Raw genomic sequence first — 18979 nt, 5'->3', positions numbered from 1 at the left:
CCCTTTTGAAAGAACTCATCCATAAGATCATTTAGCATTTCCGCCCTATTTCAAGAAAGCCCATTTAATTTATCACCTCTGCTAGAAACCAGCCATCCTGAGAAGTAACCAAGTAGAATTTATTGTACTAAAAACAATACTGCACAGACATACCTAATATAATCACCCTATTAATTACACCTATATTATACAAACTCTTCCTACCTATTTTCTAATATAATCTATAGACTCAGAAAGCTTATACGGTCCAGTCCTATCACAGAGCAGGATCATTTCTTCATCAGCCATAACTGATTGATGTGAGTCTAACCTGTCCTAACCACCTCCAACAACGAAGACTGAACAGCTTTCCCAGGAAATAATTCAGCATTTCACTACTCTTACTGTCAGTAAAAAGATTCCCAGCACCTAAGCAAATCCCTCTTCTCACACTGTAAGCCCATTACTACTTCTCCTACCCAACAGAGATTTTCTGTTTTTCTGCTTCCTCTTTGCAGCAACCTCCTTTTGATTTTCTCTTTATTATGAAGAGCTCCAATTCCTGTAATTTCTCCTTGGAGATCATTTATTCTAGGATTCGGCAGCTCTCGGGTCTCTACTCTGTCCCAGTGGTCCACACAGTTTCTCAAGTGCAGCCCAATGGTAAAGGATAACTCATCTTTTCTGTGAGGAGATAAATAAGCACGTTACAGATGCTGTCAAAAGGACCAGTTAGGATACTGGGTCCCGACCTGCTCACAGCAAGCTTTCACTTGATCACTAGGTTAACAGGGACACTTCACCATTCAACACCTATTCAACTGACTTCCGTACAACCTCCCTGTTGAAAAGAAGAAAACCCCAGAAACTAATCACTGCAACACCACAAATGGCCAACAGCCAAGCTGCCAAAAATCAAACAGCATAACCCAACCGGTACTAAAGTCAGAAGAGCTTTCTAATCATCAGTCCACGGGACACAAGCAAAATCCTTCTCCTTCCCCAAGCACCTGAAGGAGACGGCTTTGACAGTACGATCTTAGCGTGCTCCTGAGCGTGCCCACACTTCAGCAATGTCCACTCAGCTTGGGCCACAGCAGCAGCAAAGCATCCCAGACAAACAGAAAAGATTCGGGATGTTTTTTAACGGTTGTTTTTAACCTTCTTGGATGTTTACTGCTACACTTAGCCTGATTAGCGCAATCAAGCATGAATCTGAGTCTCTGTTAAATTAATCACAAAGGTCAACTTAAATTTAGATAAATAATTCATTATTTTCTGGGCCAGACTGCTAAAAGAGACAACTTCAATGATAATTACAAAAGCTGGAAAGGCTGTTCCACACCTGACCAGAATCCAGGGTACTGGTGGCCTCACTTGTCAGACTGGTATTTACAAAGTCTGAAGTCAACACTGCAGAAGTCACACTTCACACATGTGAACGACCGCACTGCAAATACGGGACTGATGCAATTGAGACACTCGATACCGACAGAACCTCTGGCATCCCATCGCTGTGAAAACATATCAACACCATTGGAACTACCGGCACCCTGAAGATACAAGGCATAAACGCTTAGCTGCTCTTTAAACACTACCCTAGGGACCCAGCGTTATATCTGCTATTCCAATGGAGCTCAGAGCCCTGCTCCATCACCCGATTAATACACGATTTTGGTGGCTTTACGTAGTTTCGTGATGAGTTGCTTCAGCAAAACAACAAGCAAGCGACAGGTGCACACCTCCAACGGCAGCTTTTTTTATAGGCAGCAATAAAACAGATTGTGGCAAAAGCTAGAAGAATATCCCACGGTTACATACTGTTCCCTTAGTTTAAAAAGAAAAAACCTCCCAGTATTTTTAGCAAATCTTTCGAGCTCCAAGACGCAACCTGCTGCCTTTACAGTTTTTTTCCACCCTAAGACACATAGTAAGCAACGCATGTGCTGCGAGTCTTCTCTCTTCTGGCAAAGCCATTAAGCATGCTGCTTCTGCAGGGGAAGCAAACAAAAACTGGCGCTTTTTTGCCCCCCTCCCTCTCCTACAAGCCGCACCAACCTGGAGGACACCGCCGCGGAGGGGATTTGGGGAGCCCCCCGAGCGCCTCTCCCCTGGCTGACCTTGAGGGGGGAGCGGCAAAAAAAAAAAAAAAAAAAAAAAGAGGAAAAGAATAAAAATTTAAAAAAAGGCCAAGATCCGCTGGGCACTTGAGCTCGCCCTCTCCTGTCCGCGCCCCGGTGCCCCGGGTCGCTGCTGCCGCTCCCCCGCCCCACGCCCCGGCGGGAACTGCCGCCCCCCCGCTGCTCCCCCCCCCCCCCGCTCTCGGCGGCCCCGCGCGCCACCTGGCGGCCGCGCCCCGCCGGGACCCGACCCCCGCCCCGGGAACCCGTCCCCGGTACGGCGGGCTGCGCCGGGCCGCTCCCGCGTCCTCCGGAAAGAGAGGGGGGAAAAGAGGCGGCACGGCGCAGGGCCGAGGCGGGGGGGACGGACCGCTTGTTCCCAGGGCAGAGCGGCGGCGGGAGGGCCGGGGAGCTGCCCGCTGCCGGAGCGGAGCCGGGGGCTCGGCTGCCCGCTGCCCGCCCCGCTCAAGTTTCGCTCGGTGACGGCGCCAAGAATAACGCGCAGCTGCCGGGGCCGGGCCGGGGGCCGCCGCCTCCCAGGGAACGGGGGTAAAGGGGGGAGCCGGGCCGCCCCCCCCCTGCCGCCGCCCGCGGCTTGCCGGCACCGCGCCCGCCTCAGCCGGCCGCCGCCTGAAGGGCACGGCTCCCGCCTCACTCACCGTCCGGTGTCGCTGCTGCTGTTGGCGGCGCCGCCCCAGCGCCGGGAAGCAACCGACCGCCGTCAGCGCGGCGGGGCGGCGGCAGAGGAGGAGCGGCAGCGACCTGCCCGCCGTGGTCGCCATCGCGCCGCTGGAGCCGCCTCACGCTGCGGCGGCGGTGGCGGCGGCGGCGGCGGTTGCTGCTGCCGCCCGGGCGGGGGGGGGGCAGGGGAGAGGGGGGGAGAGAGGGAGCGGCGGGGCGGGGCCGGCCGGCGGCGGCGACCAATCGGAGCGCCCCCTTCGCCGGCCCGGGGCTCGTCAAGCCAGGCCGAGACCGCCAATCGGAGCCGCGCGGATGCCCTGCCCGGAGAGGTGATTGGCCGCTACGTTCCCTCCCCTGCCGGCGGTGGGCGGGGCCGCGCTCGGGCTAGAGGGCAGGGAAACTCCTCAGCAGGGGCGCCGCGGGGCGGGGCCGGTGGGGCGGGGCGGGGCGGGGCCGGCGGGGCGGGGTCACCCTGGGGGCGGGGCCGGGCCTGGGAGCGTGCGGGGAGCGGCGAGGAGAGGGTGCAGGGAGACGGGGTGCAGCGGGGAGAGGGTGCGCTGGGGGGGGGGGGAGATGGGGTGCACGGGGGAGGGGGTGCAGGGAGATGGGGTGCACCGGGCAGAGGGTGCACTAGGGGAGAGGGTGCAGGAGGTGGAGTGCACTATGGGAGAGGGTGCACCAGGGAGGGGGTGCACCAGGGAGAGGGTGCAGGGTGACAGGGTGCAGCAAGGAAGGCCACAAAGGCACCACCACGGCCCTGGGGATGCAGCGGAGGGGAGGCCACAGGGATTTGGGGTGCTGGGCCAAACCGACATCCCACCCCAATGGCAGTTTCGATGAATGGCATAAAAAGTGGGCGATCAAAAAAAAAAAAAAAAATATATATAGCAGAGCAAGAGGTGTACATGCATATGTGGTGGGCCAGGCTGCCAGCGTAGACCTCGCAGCATCTGAGCTAAATAAGCAATACATGCTCAGTTGTTTCTTGAAAGGTGATTTACTTGGATTATTTTTCTTAGAAAAGACTTTTCCCTTCAGCCTGGGAGTTGTTACAATACTGCCGGCAGCTCCTTTTTAATTCCTGGGAAGGAGTAGTCTGAAAGGGAAATTAGCCTATCGCTTTTAATACTGGAAGTGGCCCCAGAATTGCTCATTAGAAAATGGAGCTTTGAAAAAATATTAATGCACAAGCAGTTCCCACGTGCAGTGATACCCTTAGGGCTGGGACTGAAACGAAGTGCCTTGGCTTAAAAGCAGCTGGGATCCTGTATTATTATTATTTTTTGAAGTCGAGGAGCCTGGGTCCTCGCTGCATGGAGCGATCGGGACACACCTTCTCCTGGAAGGTGAGGAGAGGAGGATGCTGGGGAGAGGAGAGTCACTGGAAATTAACGGCAACAAAACTGACGAGGCTGGAGGTTGCCAAAATCATCAGGAACACGTGGGCTGAGAGACTCCAGTTATTATTTACCACCCCTGTTTGCCACCAAGACCTTCTAAAAATACAGAGGGGAGCACGACCAGGTGATGGGGTGACATGGATGTGCTTCAGCCATCACCCACACCACGGCGGCACCCCGGTGCCTTCCTCCTTCCATCCCCACCTCCCTCCAGCTGCCTTCCCCTTCCCCTTCCCCTTCCTTTCCCAAGTGCTGCCTTCACATCTGCTCAGATGCTGAAGGGTCGTTCTCAGCTTTTCCCCAAGCAATGGAATTTTGGAGCCACACAGCTCATCCCTGAGCAATCCTCCACCCAAAGCCTCCTGAGCCAGTTTGCAAGGCTACGGGCTCCTTTCTGGCTGGGTTTTCCTGCAGGGATGGGTTTTCCCTTCCTTCTCTTTGTTGGTCGGAAAAACATGGTTGAAGCCGTCGCGTCTCAATTGTGTCCTTCTGGAAGGATTTACCTACGGTGTTTCCAGCGTAACACATTTAGCACTTCAATAATTAATTTCCTTTTTCTTGCAAGATCAAGGAGACCTACTGCAGCAGCTGCCCTGAGCTCCACTGCTGGAGGGCAAGCAGCAAAACCCACCTCTGAGGGTTTCCCAGGTCAAAAAGAGCAAATGCTGGAGGACCGTGGCTTGTTTTCAAGACACTAATGTTCCCGAGACGGGCAGGAGACAGCCAGTCCTGAGGGCATGCAGCCCAAGCGCCTGCGAAGACAAATTCGAGTCGAACCTTTGCTCAACCCCTGCTCATGGTATTTCCCTCTCCTTCCACATGGAAAATTGACAGCAGGACGAAAAATACTTTAAAATAAGGATTTTGTGCAGCACAGCCCTCTGCAATGACCCCGGGAGCATCCGCACTGGAAGATGCTCCTGCACACATCTTGCCCGAAGAGCTGCCTCATGGATCACAGACGGGGTGTCCCTCTCCGGGCATATCAGCCTCTCCTCGATACGGGTTGCAGCGTCCCCACACAATGGGATTAAAAGCTTCAAAATGGCAAAACTGGGGTTAATGCAGCCCGGAGGAGCTGGAAAAGGGAGATTAGAAAGGCAGGAAAGGGGGAGGAAGGAAGTTCCCAGGATGCAGAAGGTCGATGCAGCCCCAGCAGCACTTCGGGGCAGAGCCACCTCTTCATGCCATGAAGTACCCAACTTAATGGTTTTTTTTGGCTGGGTGAGCAGAGACATGTTTAGGATGAGCCCACGCTGCCCTCCCCGTGGGGTTTCCTATGGGGGCTTGGTGCTGGCAGCTGCCGGGGAGGGCAGGACGGGCACATCCAGCAGACCCTGGGCTGCCAGACCTGCCCCGGCTGCTCTCTCCTATCCCCTACTCCTCCAGCCAGTCATATTATATATTTATTTCTGTTCAAAGAGGAGCTGGAAGTGTTCAGCTGAAGTCATAATTTAGGCAGAGTTTAAACATTTCCAGGGAGTATTTGACAGAAGTGGGGGAAGACGGGCTGTGAGCAAAGGCCGAGTGCAGCAGAAAGGCCAATAATTCATTAGCAAACCCGTGCTGAGCATGTGGGCACTCATTACAACGCATAGAAATGGGAATTAAATGCGAGCCCCGAGATCAATACCCTGTGCAATTAAACGAGCCGGCAGGGAACGTCTTCCCAAGAGTGCAGGGGGCGAAAGGGGTGAGGATATCGGTACCAAAATGAAACCACGTCTTTTTAGGTCAAATAGCTCCCGGTACCCGGCTAGAAGCATCTTCCACTCTTGGAAAACCTAAATAAAATAATGTATTTAACGAGGCTTTCTCCTGGTGCTTATAATTACAGCCAGCTGAATATTGGAAAGCTGCTCCTGAGAAGAACTGATAGGGAAAAGCACGCCAGCATTCGCAATTAGCATTATTGCCATGGGAAAGACTGAAGTGGAAAGCTAAAGCCTCAAACCCCCATCAACCATCCCGACACTGCTGACGGAGGCATGGATGCTGTCTTCCTGCAAATAAAATACTGATTCAAGAGAAAGCGAGTGTGCGATGCGCCACAGGCAAACCCAACACTTTGGCTCAGACCTGAGCAAGCCCCAAAGTGCTCAGATTAAATAAGCCGGCTAGGAACAAAAAAACCCCAAATGGTCTTTTTGTCCACAGGCTCATCACTTTCTTCGTGTTATTTAAATTTAGGCTTTACCCTATTTTATTCCTACAGATGTCCAGGGCTGTGATACTTGCAAAATGATGGGCCCTGTCCCATTGCAGGACCTTGGCCGTAAACCCCAAATTACCCAAACACACCAGCATTTGCTCGCTGCGGCCTGTTCTCCTCCCATCTCCTTTCGGGTCCGGCGTCTCCATCAGAGCTGGCCAGACCTTTGAATGCCGCTGCATCCCAGCCCCGCAGCGACCTCTCCAAGTCTCTGGCATCACCTTAAGCCTCGCCAAAAGGTTCGTCCCAGAAATCCCTGTAGCGTTTTCACTGCAGGAGGGCAGTGGCAGGATTCAGCAGCCTCCCATGTTCCTGAAGAGCAATCGCCGTCTATTTATGCCTCCAGAAAATGTATTTTTTAATGGGGGTTCATTAAAGCCTGAAGAGAGCCAACCTAAGAGGCATCTGGAAGCAACTAAAATTAAAATACCTAAAATTAGCCTCCCCAGCAGTGAATCCTCCCTCTGATCTAGATGCCAAGGCACACATGGCCCAGGCGTGCCTTTCTCATTTTCCCTTCCTGCTGCCATCCCATTCCTGAGCTGCCGGGCACGGCCGCAGCAGCCCATGCGTCCACCCACGACCCTGGAGAAAATAGCATCTCTCCACCGGGTTTGCTGGGGTCCCTCTCTCAGTTCAAAACTTAGCCTCCAAGTTTTCATTTTGGGACTGTCCCATCTCAGAGACGGCTAAAAAATACAGTGTTCCCCTGTTGCCACAGGAACCGTTTGGGATGGGGACTCCCAGGCATTGCTCTGTCCTGGGGGAGCAACACTTATTCCCCCAAATCCCGGCTGCTGATGACACCCAGCCACTTTTATTTTCAAGGTGTCTCATTTCCTTCCCAGCTCCTCTGCTGTCCAAAAAAGCCCCTTTTGGGTGAGGTGCTGAGGCGTGCGCTTTCCTGATGTTTAAATCTTATCAGTGCCTGAGATTAATTGAAATCACAGCGCTGCTGGGCTGGCGTGATTCCCTTGGTGCTGCTTTCCTCTCCGATAAATCCTGCATAGAAAGGTCGATCGTGTTTTGCACCTCTGGGCAGCACCCGTCGCCGTTAAAAGGTGGGTGCTGTGGGAGGGATGCACTGCTGCTGGACCCCTGTGTTGTTGCAAGGTCTCCCCAAGCCCAGGTAAGCCCCAGGGCTTGCGGAGGTGTTTGACCCCCGGGGAGGTCCCTGCGCCACATGCGTGGAGCAAAGCCCCTGGAAGGATGAATAAAACCATGGCTGCCTTGCTGCCTGCTTCTTCTCAGAGGCAGGAGCGTTTGCCATTGCCCTTGGTCTCGTAAAAAGGAGACGCCAAATTTCCTGGGGTGCTAAAGCACCCCAAATAAGAAATTAAGGCATTTTCAAAGACGAGGTTGAAACAGCAACACGAGCTTCCCAGGGATTTTTGATGTCGAAATCACCACCAGCCTGCAGCAGCTGCTGCTCCACCGCAGCATCCCCTCTGCCCCCGCACCCCCTCCCAGCTCCACTGCCAGCGCCGGTTTGGGCACCGGATTCAGGGAATGCAGGATGGGACACTGCATCCGGGATCCAGGCGTCTTCATATTCATTGGTAGAAGATAAAACCACTCTGGGGAGTGTTACCACATGGAAATGTGCTGTACATGTAATCTATCTTCCTTCCTCTCCCCTCCTCTCTCCTCCTCTCCTCTCTCCTCCTCTCCTCTCCTCTCCTCTCCTCTCCTCTCCTCTCCTCTCCTCTCCCCTCTCCTCTCCTCTCTTCTTTTATTTTCTTCTCTTAGTTTCTTTTTTCTTTCTTCTTTCATGGAATCATAGAATCGTTTAGGTTGGAAAAGACCCTTAAGATCATTGAGTCCAGCCGTTAACCTAACACTGCCAAGTCCACCACTAAACCATGTCCCTAAGCACCACGTCTACGCGTCTTTTAAATACCTCCAGGGATGGTGACTCCACCACTTCCCTGGGCAGCCTGTTCCAGTGTTTGACAACCCTTTCGGTGAAGAATTTTTTCCTAATATCCGATCTAAACCTCCCCTGGCGCAATGTGAGGCCATTTCCTCTCATCCTATCACTCGTTACTTGTTTCTCTTCCTTCCTTCCTTCCTCCCTCCCTCCCTCTCCTCCCTTTCCTCTTTTTCTCTCCTCTCATGATGCTTTTCTCCACCCAGGTTCCACGTCTGTGCGTTCCAGGGGCAGGCAGCACCTTCCATTCGGGGGGAGCACTGCAGGCAGTATGAAGGACGTGCTGTCACGGCGGCAGCAGGGCACAGATATCTTTTCTATCTTGATTAAGGAGAGGTTTTCCTACCTGCGGGCATCATCCTGAGCCCTTCCCCGCTATCCCCAGTCCGTGAGAAGTTTGTGGTGCTGGGAGGTGTCAAGCTGGCAGCTCAGTGGAAATATTTCCCCTAGTGTTTTGTAAATACTATGGTGAATGGGAAAAATAAACCCTCCCATGAAGATTTTGTTTGTAAATTCAATAGCCTAGGGAGGAAACCCACGCAGAAATGGGAGGACATGGTTAATACTGCCCGGCCAGGCTTGCGGGCACAGCTCGGAGGGTGAGGGATAGTTATAACAGGCCATGATTTCTATTTCATTGCTAATTCAGGCCGTGCCACACTACAGCAGTGTCAGCTCTCCTTGCCGCAGGTCTGGAGCCAGCAACTGTTCTGGACCCCGCAGAGTTACCTGCTCACAAGACACATTTCTCATGAGATAATCCCTTCGGTTTTTAAAGTGAATTATCATCGGAAACACACGGAAATGCTCAATCAGATATGCCAGGGGAAAAAAAAAAAAGCAAGAGAAAGCAGTTCGGTTCATATGCTAGTAAAGAACTTGCAGTTTAGGTGATCACGCCTGAAAAATCAAATTTTCTACATTTCTACAGCGATGGAAGAGCTCCCTTCTTCTTGTGCTGGGTTTGTAGATCTCTCAAAACATTTTTCAGTGCCGAGGGCACCTCCATCACCTGTCTGCTCCAGGTACGGACGCAGGCGAGCGGGAAGCCCCTCCGGCATGTGAATTGTTTGCCCGGAGGGAGAGAATTACCTACTGCAGAAATAAAACTGGGGAGATTCAATAGGGTATGGCAGGAATGGTGTCGTGGTTTAACCCCAGCCGGCGACTAAGCACCATGCAGCCGCTCGCTCACTCCCCCCACCCAGGGGGATGGGGGAGAGAATTGAAAAAAAAAACCTTGTGGGTTGAGATAAAGACAGTTTAATAGGACAGAAAGGAAGGAAAAGAATGATAATGATAATAATAGTAATAATAAAATGACAATAATAATACTAAAATAATTAGAATATACAAAACAAGCGATGCACAATGCAATTGCTCACCACTCACCGACGGATGCCCAGTTAGTTCCCAAGCAGCGATCCACCCCTCCTGGCCAACTCCCCTGTCGCGGTTTAACCCCAGTCAGCAACTCAGCACCACGCAGCCGCTTCCCCCTTCCCCTCCCAGTGAGGTGGGGAGGAGGGAAAAAAAAAGTAAAACTCATGGGTTGAGATAAGAACAGTTTAATAACTAAAGTAAAATATAATACTAACAATAGTAACAATGAAATATAATAATAATAATAGTAATGAAAAGGAATATAACAAAAAAAAGGAAGGGGGAGGCGAGAAAAAAAAGCCAGTGATGCACAATGCAATTGCTCACCACCCGCTGACCGATGCCCAGTTAGTTCCCGAGTCACGATCCGCCCCTCCCGGCCAGCTCCCCCCTGTTTCTATACTGGGCATGATGTTCCATGGTATGGAATACCCCTTTGGCTAGTGCAGGTCAGCTGCCCCGGCTCTGCTCCCTCCCAGCTTCTTGCACACCGGCTTGCTGGCAGAGCATGGGAAACTGAAAAGTCCTTGACTTAAGATAAGCGCTACTTAGCAACAACTAAAACATCAGCGTGTTATCAACATCATTCTCACACTAAATCCAAAACACAGCACTGTACCGGCTACTAGGAAGAAGATTAACTCTATCCCAGCTGAAACCAGGACATCCCCCCAGTTTATATACTGGGCATGACATCATATGGTATGGAATATCCCTTTGGCCAGTTGGGGTCAGCTGTCCTGGCTGTGTCCCCTCCCAGCTTCTTGTGCCCCTCCAGCCTTCTTGCTGGCTGGGCATGAGAAGCTGAAAAATCCTTGACTTAGTATAAACGCTACTTAAACACTACTTAGTAACAACTAAAAACATCAGTGTGTTATCAACATTGTTCTCACACTAAATCCAAAACACAACACTGTACCAGCTACTAGGAAGAAAATTAATTCTATCACAGCCAAAACCAGGACAAATGGCCAAGGGCTTGCAGCCCCCACGGACCCTATAGACGGCTGCCTTAACCCCCGCACATTTTACACTGGTGCCTTAAACCTACACATTGGTACCTCACACCCTGCATATAGACCCCTCAAACCCTGTGTATAGACCCTTTCAGGACCTGTTTATCTAGGCTGCTCAGACCCTATATATACACACCTCTGAAACCCCTTTCAGGACCTATATAGAAGCCCCTCAGACCCTATATAAAGGCCCTTCAGGACCTATAAATATGCTCCTCATACCCTATACACAAGCCTTTCAGGACCTATATATATGAGCCCCTGAGACCCTATATACAGACCTTTCAGAACTTATATATATAAGCCCCTGAGACCCCATATACAGGTCTTTCAGAACTTATATATATAAGCCCCTGAGACCCCATATACAGGTCTTTCAGGGCCTATATACAAGCCCTTCAGACCCTGTATGCAGGACCTATACAAACACTCCTCATACGGTACATACAAGCATTTCAGGACCTATACACATAGGTCCCTGAGACTCTACACACGGGACTTTCAGGACCTGTCTATAGGCCCCTGAGACCTTACACACGGGCCTTCCAGGACGCATATAGACGCCGCTCAGAACCGCCCCCCCGCCACCGACCCCTCGGACTCTACACGCCTCCTGGGCGCCACGGAGGCCCCGCCCCGCCGCCCCCAGACTCCGCCCCTCCCGCCCCGGGCCCCGCCCCTTCAACACAGACTCCACCCCCGCCCGCCCCAGACCCCGCCCCGGACCCGCCCCCTCCCGGCGTGCTACCGCCCGCGGAAGCGCGGCCGCGGGGGCGGGGCCTGTGTGCGCTCTGGCGGGGCCGGCAGCGGGGCTGAGGTAAGTGCGGCCGGGCGGGAACGGGGGGGGTCCTGCTCGCTCCCCCGCAGCCGGTGGCGGGGCACGGCACGGCACGGCACGGCTGGGCGCTGCGCCTCCATTCGAGCCGGCCCTTCCTTTCCCCGTGCCCCGGCGGGAGCGGGCTCTGGGCACGGAGGTGGGCGCTTACCGTGAAACGGGCTGAGGGGGCCGAGGGCCCAGGGCTGAGGGAGAGCTGCTGCCCGGGGAAACCGGGCTTTCCGGGTCACACGGGGCTCCAGGTGCCGTGATATGGCTTCTCCATCCCCCGGGCCCCTGCGGTAGTACTCTAATTTGTTCCCTATGAAATAAGCCTTAAGGTCTGTGCCTCCATTACAGGTTCAGCTTTTCCTGCTGGGAACGCCGCAGGAGAAGGAAGGATCCCCCTCGGCGTGCCTGGGCCAAGGGGGGCCTGCAAGGAGTGTTTTGGGGAGCTGTCGCGCAGCGTGAGGAGGTGAGTCTCTGCCCCCTGGGTTTGGTTTATTGTTGTTGTTGCTGTAGGGGATTGCTCACGGTGTTGCCAAGGCTGTGAGAATTATTGCTGTATGTTATAGCTAATGTCAAAGCAATTTCTTTTAATAACGGTTTATTAAACAGCTTTAACTTCACTGAATGGCCAAACTGTATTTGATGTGCAGTTTGTCTTTGGAAAAACCTTTAGGATGAATTTGGGTTAATAAACTGCTGAGAGCATAGAAAGGCCTGATCTTTATCTTGACATGATTTATGTATACAGTATTTGTGTTTAGTCTAATGAGCTGCTTGGGAAAGACAATAAATCTGAATGTGTTTAGTGCAGTCTGCTGACTAGGGGTGGGGAGGTCAAACAAGGCAGGATTTTTTGAGGCTTTCTCCTTTAGAAACCCGAGTGCCAGCTCAGACTTCAGTTAAAGTAAAGGCCTGGCTGGCTTTTTCTTTTAGTCAGCTGCATGACCATTCTTCCCCTCCTGGCTTTATTTGGCGGGCAGTCTGAGATGCACGTACTGAGGTCAATATGTGTGAGCACTAATATGCAGAGTATGAGTGCCAGGAGGGAAAATGTCTGCAGCACATTGCTGGCAGCAAAGAGTTACAATCTTTGTTATGTTTCTTTCTTGGTTTTAGAGCATAGCCCTGCAATTGCTGAGAAATAATTCCCTGCGTTCTTCGTGACCGATTGACCTGCAAGCTGGGAGCAAATACACTTGCACTACAGGTAAGGATGGTATTGCTGCCTGCTGGGGTGCTGTCCTGGTTTCGGCTGGGATAGAGTTAATTTTCTTCTTAGTAGCTGGTACAGTGCTGTGTTTGGGATTTAGTGTGAGAATGATGTTGATAACATGCTGATGTTTTAGTTGTCGCTAAGTAGCACTTATCCTAAGTTCAGGATTTTTCAGTTTCCCATGCTCTGCCAGCAAGCAGGTGTGCAAGAAGCTGGGAGGGAGCATGGCCGGGGCAGCTGACGCCAACTAGCCAAAGGGGTATTCCATACCATGGAATGTCATGCCCAGTGTATATAAACAGGGGAGAGTTGGCCAGGAGGGGTGGATTGCTGCTCAGGCATTGGTCAGCAGGTGGTGAGCAATTGCATTGTGCATCACTTGTCTTTTCTTGGGTTTTATTTCTCTCTCTCTTTTTGTTATCTCCCTTTTCATTACTATTATTATTATTTTATTATTATTGTTATTATTTTATTTTAGTTATTAAACTGTTCTTATCTCAACCCACAAGTTTTACTTTTTTTTTCTGATTCTCCTCCCCATCCTGCTGGGAGTGGGGAGGAGTGAGGGAGCAGCTGGGTGGTGCTTAGTTGCTGGCTGGGCTTAAACCATGACAGGTGTGCAACTCACAGCATGCTGTGGCCCTGCTCTCAGGTACTTTTAACCCTGCTGAACTAATCATCTGGCTGATATTTACCCTTAGATCTGCCCTGTTTGGAATTATTCTTGCTCTGAAGCGTTCACCCAGGATTTTTCCTAAAGCTGTAGGAAAATAGGTTGCCTTTTTGCAATGTGAAAAGTTGTGCTAACTTTTCTGTTGGAAGGCTCAGGCAGTGCTGTGTGATTTGGAAGGAGGAGCGAAGCAGGCATGGGAGCAAGCTGTGGAAGAAGTCTGCTGCCTGAGCTTCCTGTCAACCCAATTTCAGTTGTGCCACTTTCATAAAATATAAAAAAAAAACCAACCAAAAAACCCCAATGCAACTCACTATTTCTGTGCACTCAGTAAAAATGTATTTGAACATAGGGAGGTATCTTAAAAAAAAAACCCAAACAACCAAAACTAACTAAAGATGCTTAAACTGTGTGTGCTTGTCCGTCTGGAGCAGCAAAGCATTTCTTGGCCAGCCCAAGGGTGTGAGGGAAATGTGTTCTAGTGTCATCACTGCCCGCTTCTCAGGGACACTGGAGGGGGTCGTGGTGGCCACCAGTTTCAGGCAACAGCTTCTTTAGCTAGCTTCTTCTAGCTGCTGCCAGAAGAGGGCATGGAGGGTTCTGTGGCTTATAACTATCCTCTTAAATTTTATGGTGTTCAGTGGTATGTTAGAAAGAGTATAATGTGTGTATTCACAGTGTATCTTAAGCTCATGTAACCCCTGTTTGTTTACGTGTGGAAACAGCTTGTTCTCCAAATGACCCATTTTCTGCAGAAACTTTTGTGATATTCTTTATGCTTCCTGAACTAAAGAAGCTGAAATTTCATGCTCTGGAGGAAAAAGAATGGTGTGCCTTGCTTACATCATCAATGTCTGCCTACTGGGGGCTCTCTGGAGTTCCCTGTGCCTTATTAGTCTTTGTGTAACTTTTCTGTATAGGTTCCTGTTGTGCCCCTTGGGCTGAGAAGTCAGGTTCCCGGGTAAGCTTGCGGTAGTGTTTTCAGAGGAGAGATTGTACCGTTGTCCTCCGGCAGTTCAACAGGACAAACTGCAAGACTTGCAAATCATTTGAAGTCTCAGAAGGGCTTTGAAGCAGTATCCCATAAGCATTACATTTTTCAGGTGATATTTGAGGGAGCCATCAGCTATGTTTAGATCTAGAATGTGAAAACAACCATTTTTGCATTTCTTGAGCAAAATAAGTTCTGTAGCGATCATGTCAGGTTTATCATAAAAACATATTGTTGCATGCCTTTCCACTTGCTGCAGTAACACTTCTTGAAATGAACTGAGCTGGGATATGGAAATACTTGTTTTATTCTTCCCAAGTTTCCAGTGGCCTTACTGGTGCACAGTATTTTAACACAGTTCAGTGCCGTAGGGCTGAGGATGCTTGTGTACAACAATAAAAAAAATTATTTGTTAATTTTCCAGATGTTGTGTGTTCCTGCTGGGACATTGCAGGGGTGTTAATGAAAAAGTACCTTGGTGTAGATGTGACTTTGGGTGGGATGATGCTGTTTGGGATAATTCAGTAGGAAACAGTTACCTGGGGTCTTTGAGTATTGTAGCCAGTGTTGTATGCCTTTGAGAAGAATATTATTACTTTTTTTTTTTTGAAACAGAATGGCTTTAAGAAAGGTGTGTTGCAGATGGCATGGCTACCTCTTAATGAGGATGGCTATATATCTTTAGGGTGACGTGTTTGACACTTTTAGTAAGAAGTGCAAGGACTCTTATTAAAATCTGAGTCGAAATGCACTTTGTGTGCCTAAGGACATACCAAAAGTCTTTCGCAGGCTTGCCCCTTGGAGAAAGATTTAAGATACTGTAAAACAGAAAAAATAGACAGCTTGACTGTTCAGATTGTGCAGTTTTACTGCGGCTTCTGTAGCATTATCCAAAAAGTCCTTGGCTAGTAAATTCTGGGTTATCTTTGTCTGCTACCGTGTCTGTGAGTGCAGTGACTATTTTTTTTCCCCAAAGAAACCTGCCATGGAGTTTCCTTTCATGCATTCTGGATTTAACCTCTGTAAAGAGCAGCTTTTAATTGCGGTCCTGCCATCGCTTGGAGCCGGCAGTACCACCGCGTGAAGAGATCCTCTTGTCTGGGGTGGCACTACTGTGGATGTGGGGTACGAGAAGGTAGAGCAGACCAAAGCGCTGATCCTTGTAACTGGGAGTTTTGTGTTGGGGCTGGCACAAGGTGGGAATGCGCAGTTTCTTTTAAGTCTCCAGGATCTTTCAAGCTCAAATTCTTGAGTTTTTCTGTTACTGTTAGAGTTTATAGCTCTTTGAAATGAAACCCAAGATCCTCATGTAGACAGCAAGAAAGAAGATCATGGTTTGAGATGAGCAACGCTGCAGCTGACCTGTGCTTGAAACGTGAGACCCGTGAATCCGTGTGGCTTCATAGTTTGCAGTGTGCTAGTCTGTGATGCAGACAAAGCCGGTCTATGGCAACATTGCAATCAGACCCAGTATCTGTATAGACTAGTTGTGTTATGTACCAGCACTTTAACATCTGTGTTTTCATTAGTTTGATGCAAACTTTCCATCTCTGGCATTTTAGCTTCAAGAGCCAGAAGAGTAGTTGTATTTTTTTTTCACTAAAATCTTAGCTATGGTACAAACAGAAGGAAGATCTGCAAGAATTGATGTCTGCCTTATGCCAGTTGGTGTTAAAGAATACAGGAGGATTGTCACCGTATTAGATCTGTGTGTGTATGCACCGTGTATGTGCTTGCTGTATATTGGGTTTGCCTGCCTCTGTTAATTTAAACCCTAACAGCACTGATACGCGGAGATGTTTCTGTACACCTCTTCTTACAGTCTGTAACTATGGGTTGCTATTTCCATTAATATAATCCCCTTTTTTTCTGTTGGCTGAAGTTCTGGTGGACTGCAAAGTAAAACTCCTCCATCCGCTGATGGATATTCTGCTTTTTGGTTTCATGGCTGCAGGGAGGGAGGTGGTGGGTGGTAGTGGTCAGGCACCGTGACTCATCTGGTCCTCTGCTTGGTGGGGTGTTTGCTCCAGATCAGCACGTGAGCACATGCGTGCTATCTGCCTGGCCACCTTGTGTGGAGCCAAGTATTTGCTGCCAGCTTTTTCATGCTGAATGTGAGCTCCTCAGGTCGTGTTCTAAAAGCACAAGGCGCTAGCCAGGCTTATCCATATTCTTTTTTCTCTTTGAAGTTCAAGCTAATCCAATAATGTGTTGCTGGAAAAGCAACTGCAGCGGTTCAGACTTCCTTTTCCTTTTTTGGGGGAACCAGTGCTCTTCTCTTGAATTCCCAAGAAATCGCCATCTGGTAGATGAAATGCAGATGCTGTAACTTTTTTGTTTGTTTCAGTAAGATTTTAATTTAAAATTTCTCTCGGTATGTGCCATCAAAGTATGGCTCGTTGGGCAGGAGAGGCATTTTCTAAAGAAGCAAGTGGCCGTGGCTGGGGTAGGTGATATTTCTGTTTAAAAGACAGAATTGGAAAGGGGGAATTACCATACGGTGATATTCAAATTCAAGTTCTCAGTAGGTTCACAAGTCTTTTTCCTCCTTGTCAGAGAGAAAAAGAGGTACAGACTTCATGTCAAATTCTGAGATGATCCGCTGCCTGTCTACCTCCAAAAAGAAAATTTGTCTTTTTCTGGAGCTGGATGTGTATCTGCAGATAACTCAAGCCTGTTGAATTGTCACCTTCACAGCCTAGTGAGGCTTTTGCTTTCTCCTCAGACTACTTACGTTTTTCTCTACCAGCATTGTTTTATTGTGAAACACAAGTTTATTCATTAAGAATTAACACCAGTTTTCTTGGAGCCAAGTAAGCCATAAACACTTCTTAAATCTACTTTAACTGCTCTGGGATTTTTTTTGTTTTTGTAAGGTACATGCACGTAGGTGGCCGTTGGCTGGAGAAAGGGCAGGAGCTTCAAGGAGGGTCTTTCCATTTGGTGCGAAAGTTAGGAATTCTCAGGAAAATCACATCCCATCGGCACAGATTGTGCAAGGCAAGTTAAATCAGTCCAGTCATTAAGCAGCTGTATTTCTGCTGGACGTAACTTTCTACAGAAAAAGGCAGAGGTGTTACATTTTCTACCCCTCTGCCAACAGTTCTCTGACAAACCTTTGCTCCTCAAATCGGTGTCATTTTTTTTTTTCCCCTTCTGCAAAAATGCCTCCGCTCTGGTGCGCCTGCTTGTGTGGCTGGTTTGCAGAGACAGCCTGTTTATTTGGGAATAGTGATTGGAAAAAGAAAATTTCACATTGGACTGATTAAGTTGGAAGTAGCTCACAAAACAGGGTCATTATCCTTAATAAGAGGTGAGATAAGGGGTTTTTTTGGTTGGTTTTTGTGTTTACAGCTCTGCTAGTTACCTCTGGCTTGTATGGAGATGCTACGAGGGAGTCTGTCAGTGCTGGGGTTTACTGTAATGATTTCTAGGTAGAAAAGCCCAAGGAATAGGCTGCATTTTGTGGGGAGGAGGGGAAAGGAAAACTTTAACCAGGAAAAAGCAGCATTTAGCGTTCATTTCTGTGGAAGATTATAGTTGCCCCTTAAAAGCCTAATGGGCGTTGCTGGAGACTGATAGAAGTAGCAAGCAAATATTTTATCCTTACTGAAGGTGCTATTTTCAGTGCTGCTGCAACAGATGTAACCAGTTTATTTTGTTCAGGTACACTCATTTTTTCTTTTGTTTGTGTCCTGGTTTCGGCTGGGATAGAGTTAATTTTCTTCCTAGTAGCTGCTATAGTGCTGTGTTTTGGATTTAGTAGGAAAATAATGTTGATAACACACTGACGTTTTTAGTTGTTACTAAGTAGTGTTTAAGTAGTGTTTATACTAAGTCAAGGATTTTTCAGCTTCTCGTGCCCAGCCAGCAAGAAGGCTGGAGGGGCACAAGAAGCTGGGGGGGGACACAGCCAGGACAGCTGACCCAAACTGGCCAAAGGGATATTCCATACCATATGACATCATGCCCAGTATATAAACTGGGGGGAGTTGGCCAGGAGGGGTTGATCGCTACTTGGGAACTAAGTGGGCATCCGTCGGTGAGTGGTGAGCAATTGCATTGTGCATCACTTGTTTTGTATATTCTAATTCTTTTAGTATTATTATTGTCATTTTATTAGTATAATTATTTTTCCTTCCTTTCTGTCCTATTAAACTGTCTTTATCTCAGCCCATGAGGTTTTCTTTTTTTTGTTTTTTCCCCCCAATTCTCTCCCCCATCCCACTGGGTGGGGGCAGCGAGCGAGCGGCTGCATGGTGCTTAGTCGCTGGCTGGGGTTAAACCATGACAATTTGTTTCTCAAAAGCTGCAGTTTGTGGTGGCTGCATCCACTCACAAGTCCTCTAGCAACTCAGCTAGCAGGTTAGATTTGGGGTTGTTGTTGAGCCTGCCAAGTGATGTTTCTTCTGCCATTTTAGTTGGCACCAAAGTCTTTATCCTAAGTTGACTCTAAACGTTTGAAGGCACATGGGCAAAGATCTTTCCCCAGTGAGTAAACACTCCTGTCTCCCTTTCAAGGGAAGACCAGGACCAAGCTAGCTACTGACCTACACCCTTA

General features: G+C 49.5%; 2 protein-coding genes across 3 annotated transcripts in view; one reads left to right on the top strand and one right to left on the bottom strand.

The window, feature by feature from the left end:
• MCU (mitochondrial calcium uniporter) overlaps positions 1–2881 on the bottom strand; it is a 96663-nt gene extending 93782 nt beyond the window's left edge. Inside the window, exon 1 of the mRNA XM_050898921.1 lies at positions 2759–2881. Coding sequence (XP_050754878.1) covers positions 2759–2881 — 123 coding nt within the window. The remainder of the gene's footprint in view (positions 1–2758) is intronic.
• Positions 2882–11680: 8799 nt separating this feature from the next.
• The window catches only part of MICU1 (mitochondrial calcium uptake 1), a 109903-nt gene continuing 102604 nt past the window's right edge, over positions 11681–18979 (top strand). Inside the window, exons 1-3 of one of the 2 annotated variants that reach the window (XM_050898915.1) lie at positions 11681–11798; positions 11896–12010; positions 12661–12751. The gene's annotated coding sequence lies outside the window, so the exon portion shown is untranslated. The remainder of the gene's footprint in view (positions 11799–11895; positions 12011–12660; positions 12752–18979) is intronic. The other variant, XM_050898914.1, reaches the window with a different exon arrangement.

Source organism: Gymnogyps californianus, chromosome 6, assembly GCF_018139145.2.
Source record: "Gymnogyps californianus isolate 813 chromosome 6, ASM1813914v2, whole genome shotgun sequence".
Lineage (NCBI taxonomy): Eukaryota > Metazoa > Chordata > Aves > Accipitriformes > Cathartidae > Gymnogyps > Gymnogyps californianus.
The sequence above is the reverse complement of the archived record's forward strand: the minus strand, read 5'-3'. Positions and strand labels throughout refer to the sequence as shown.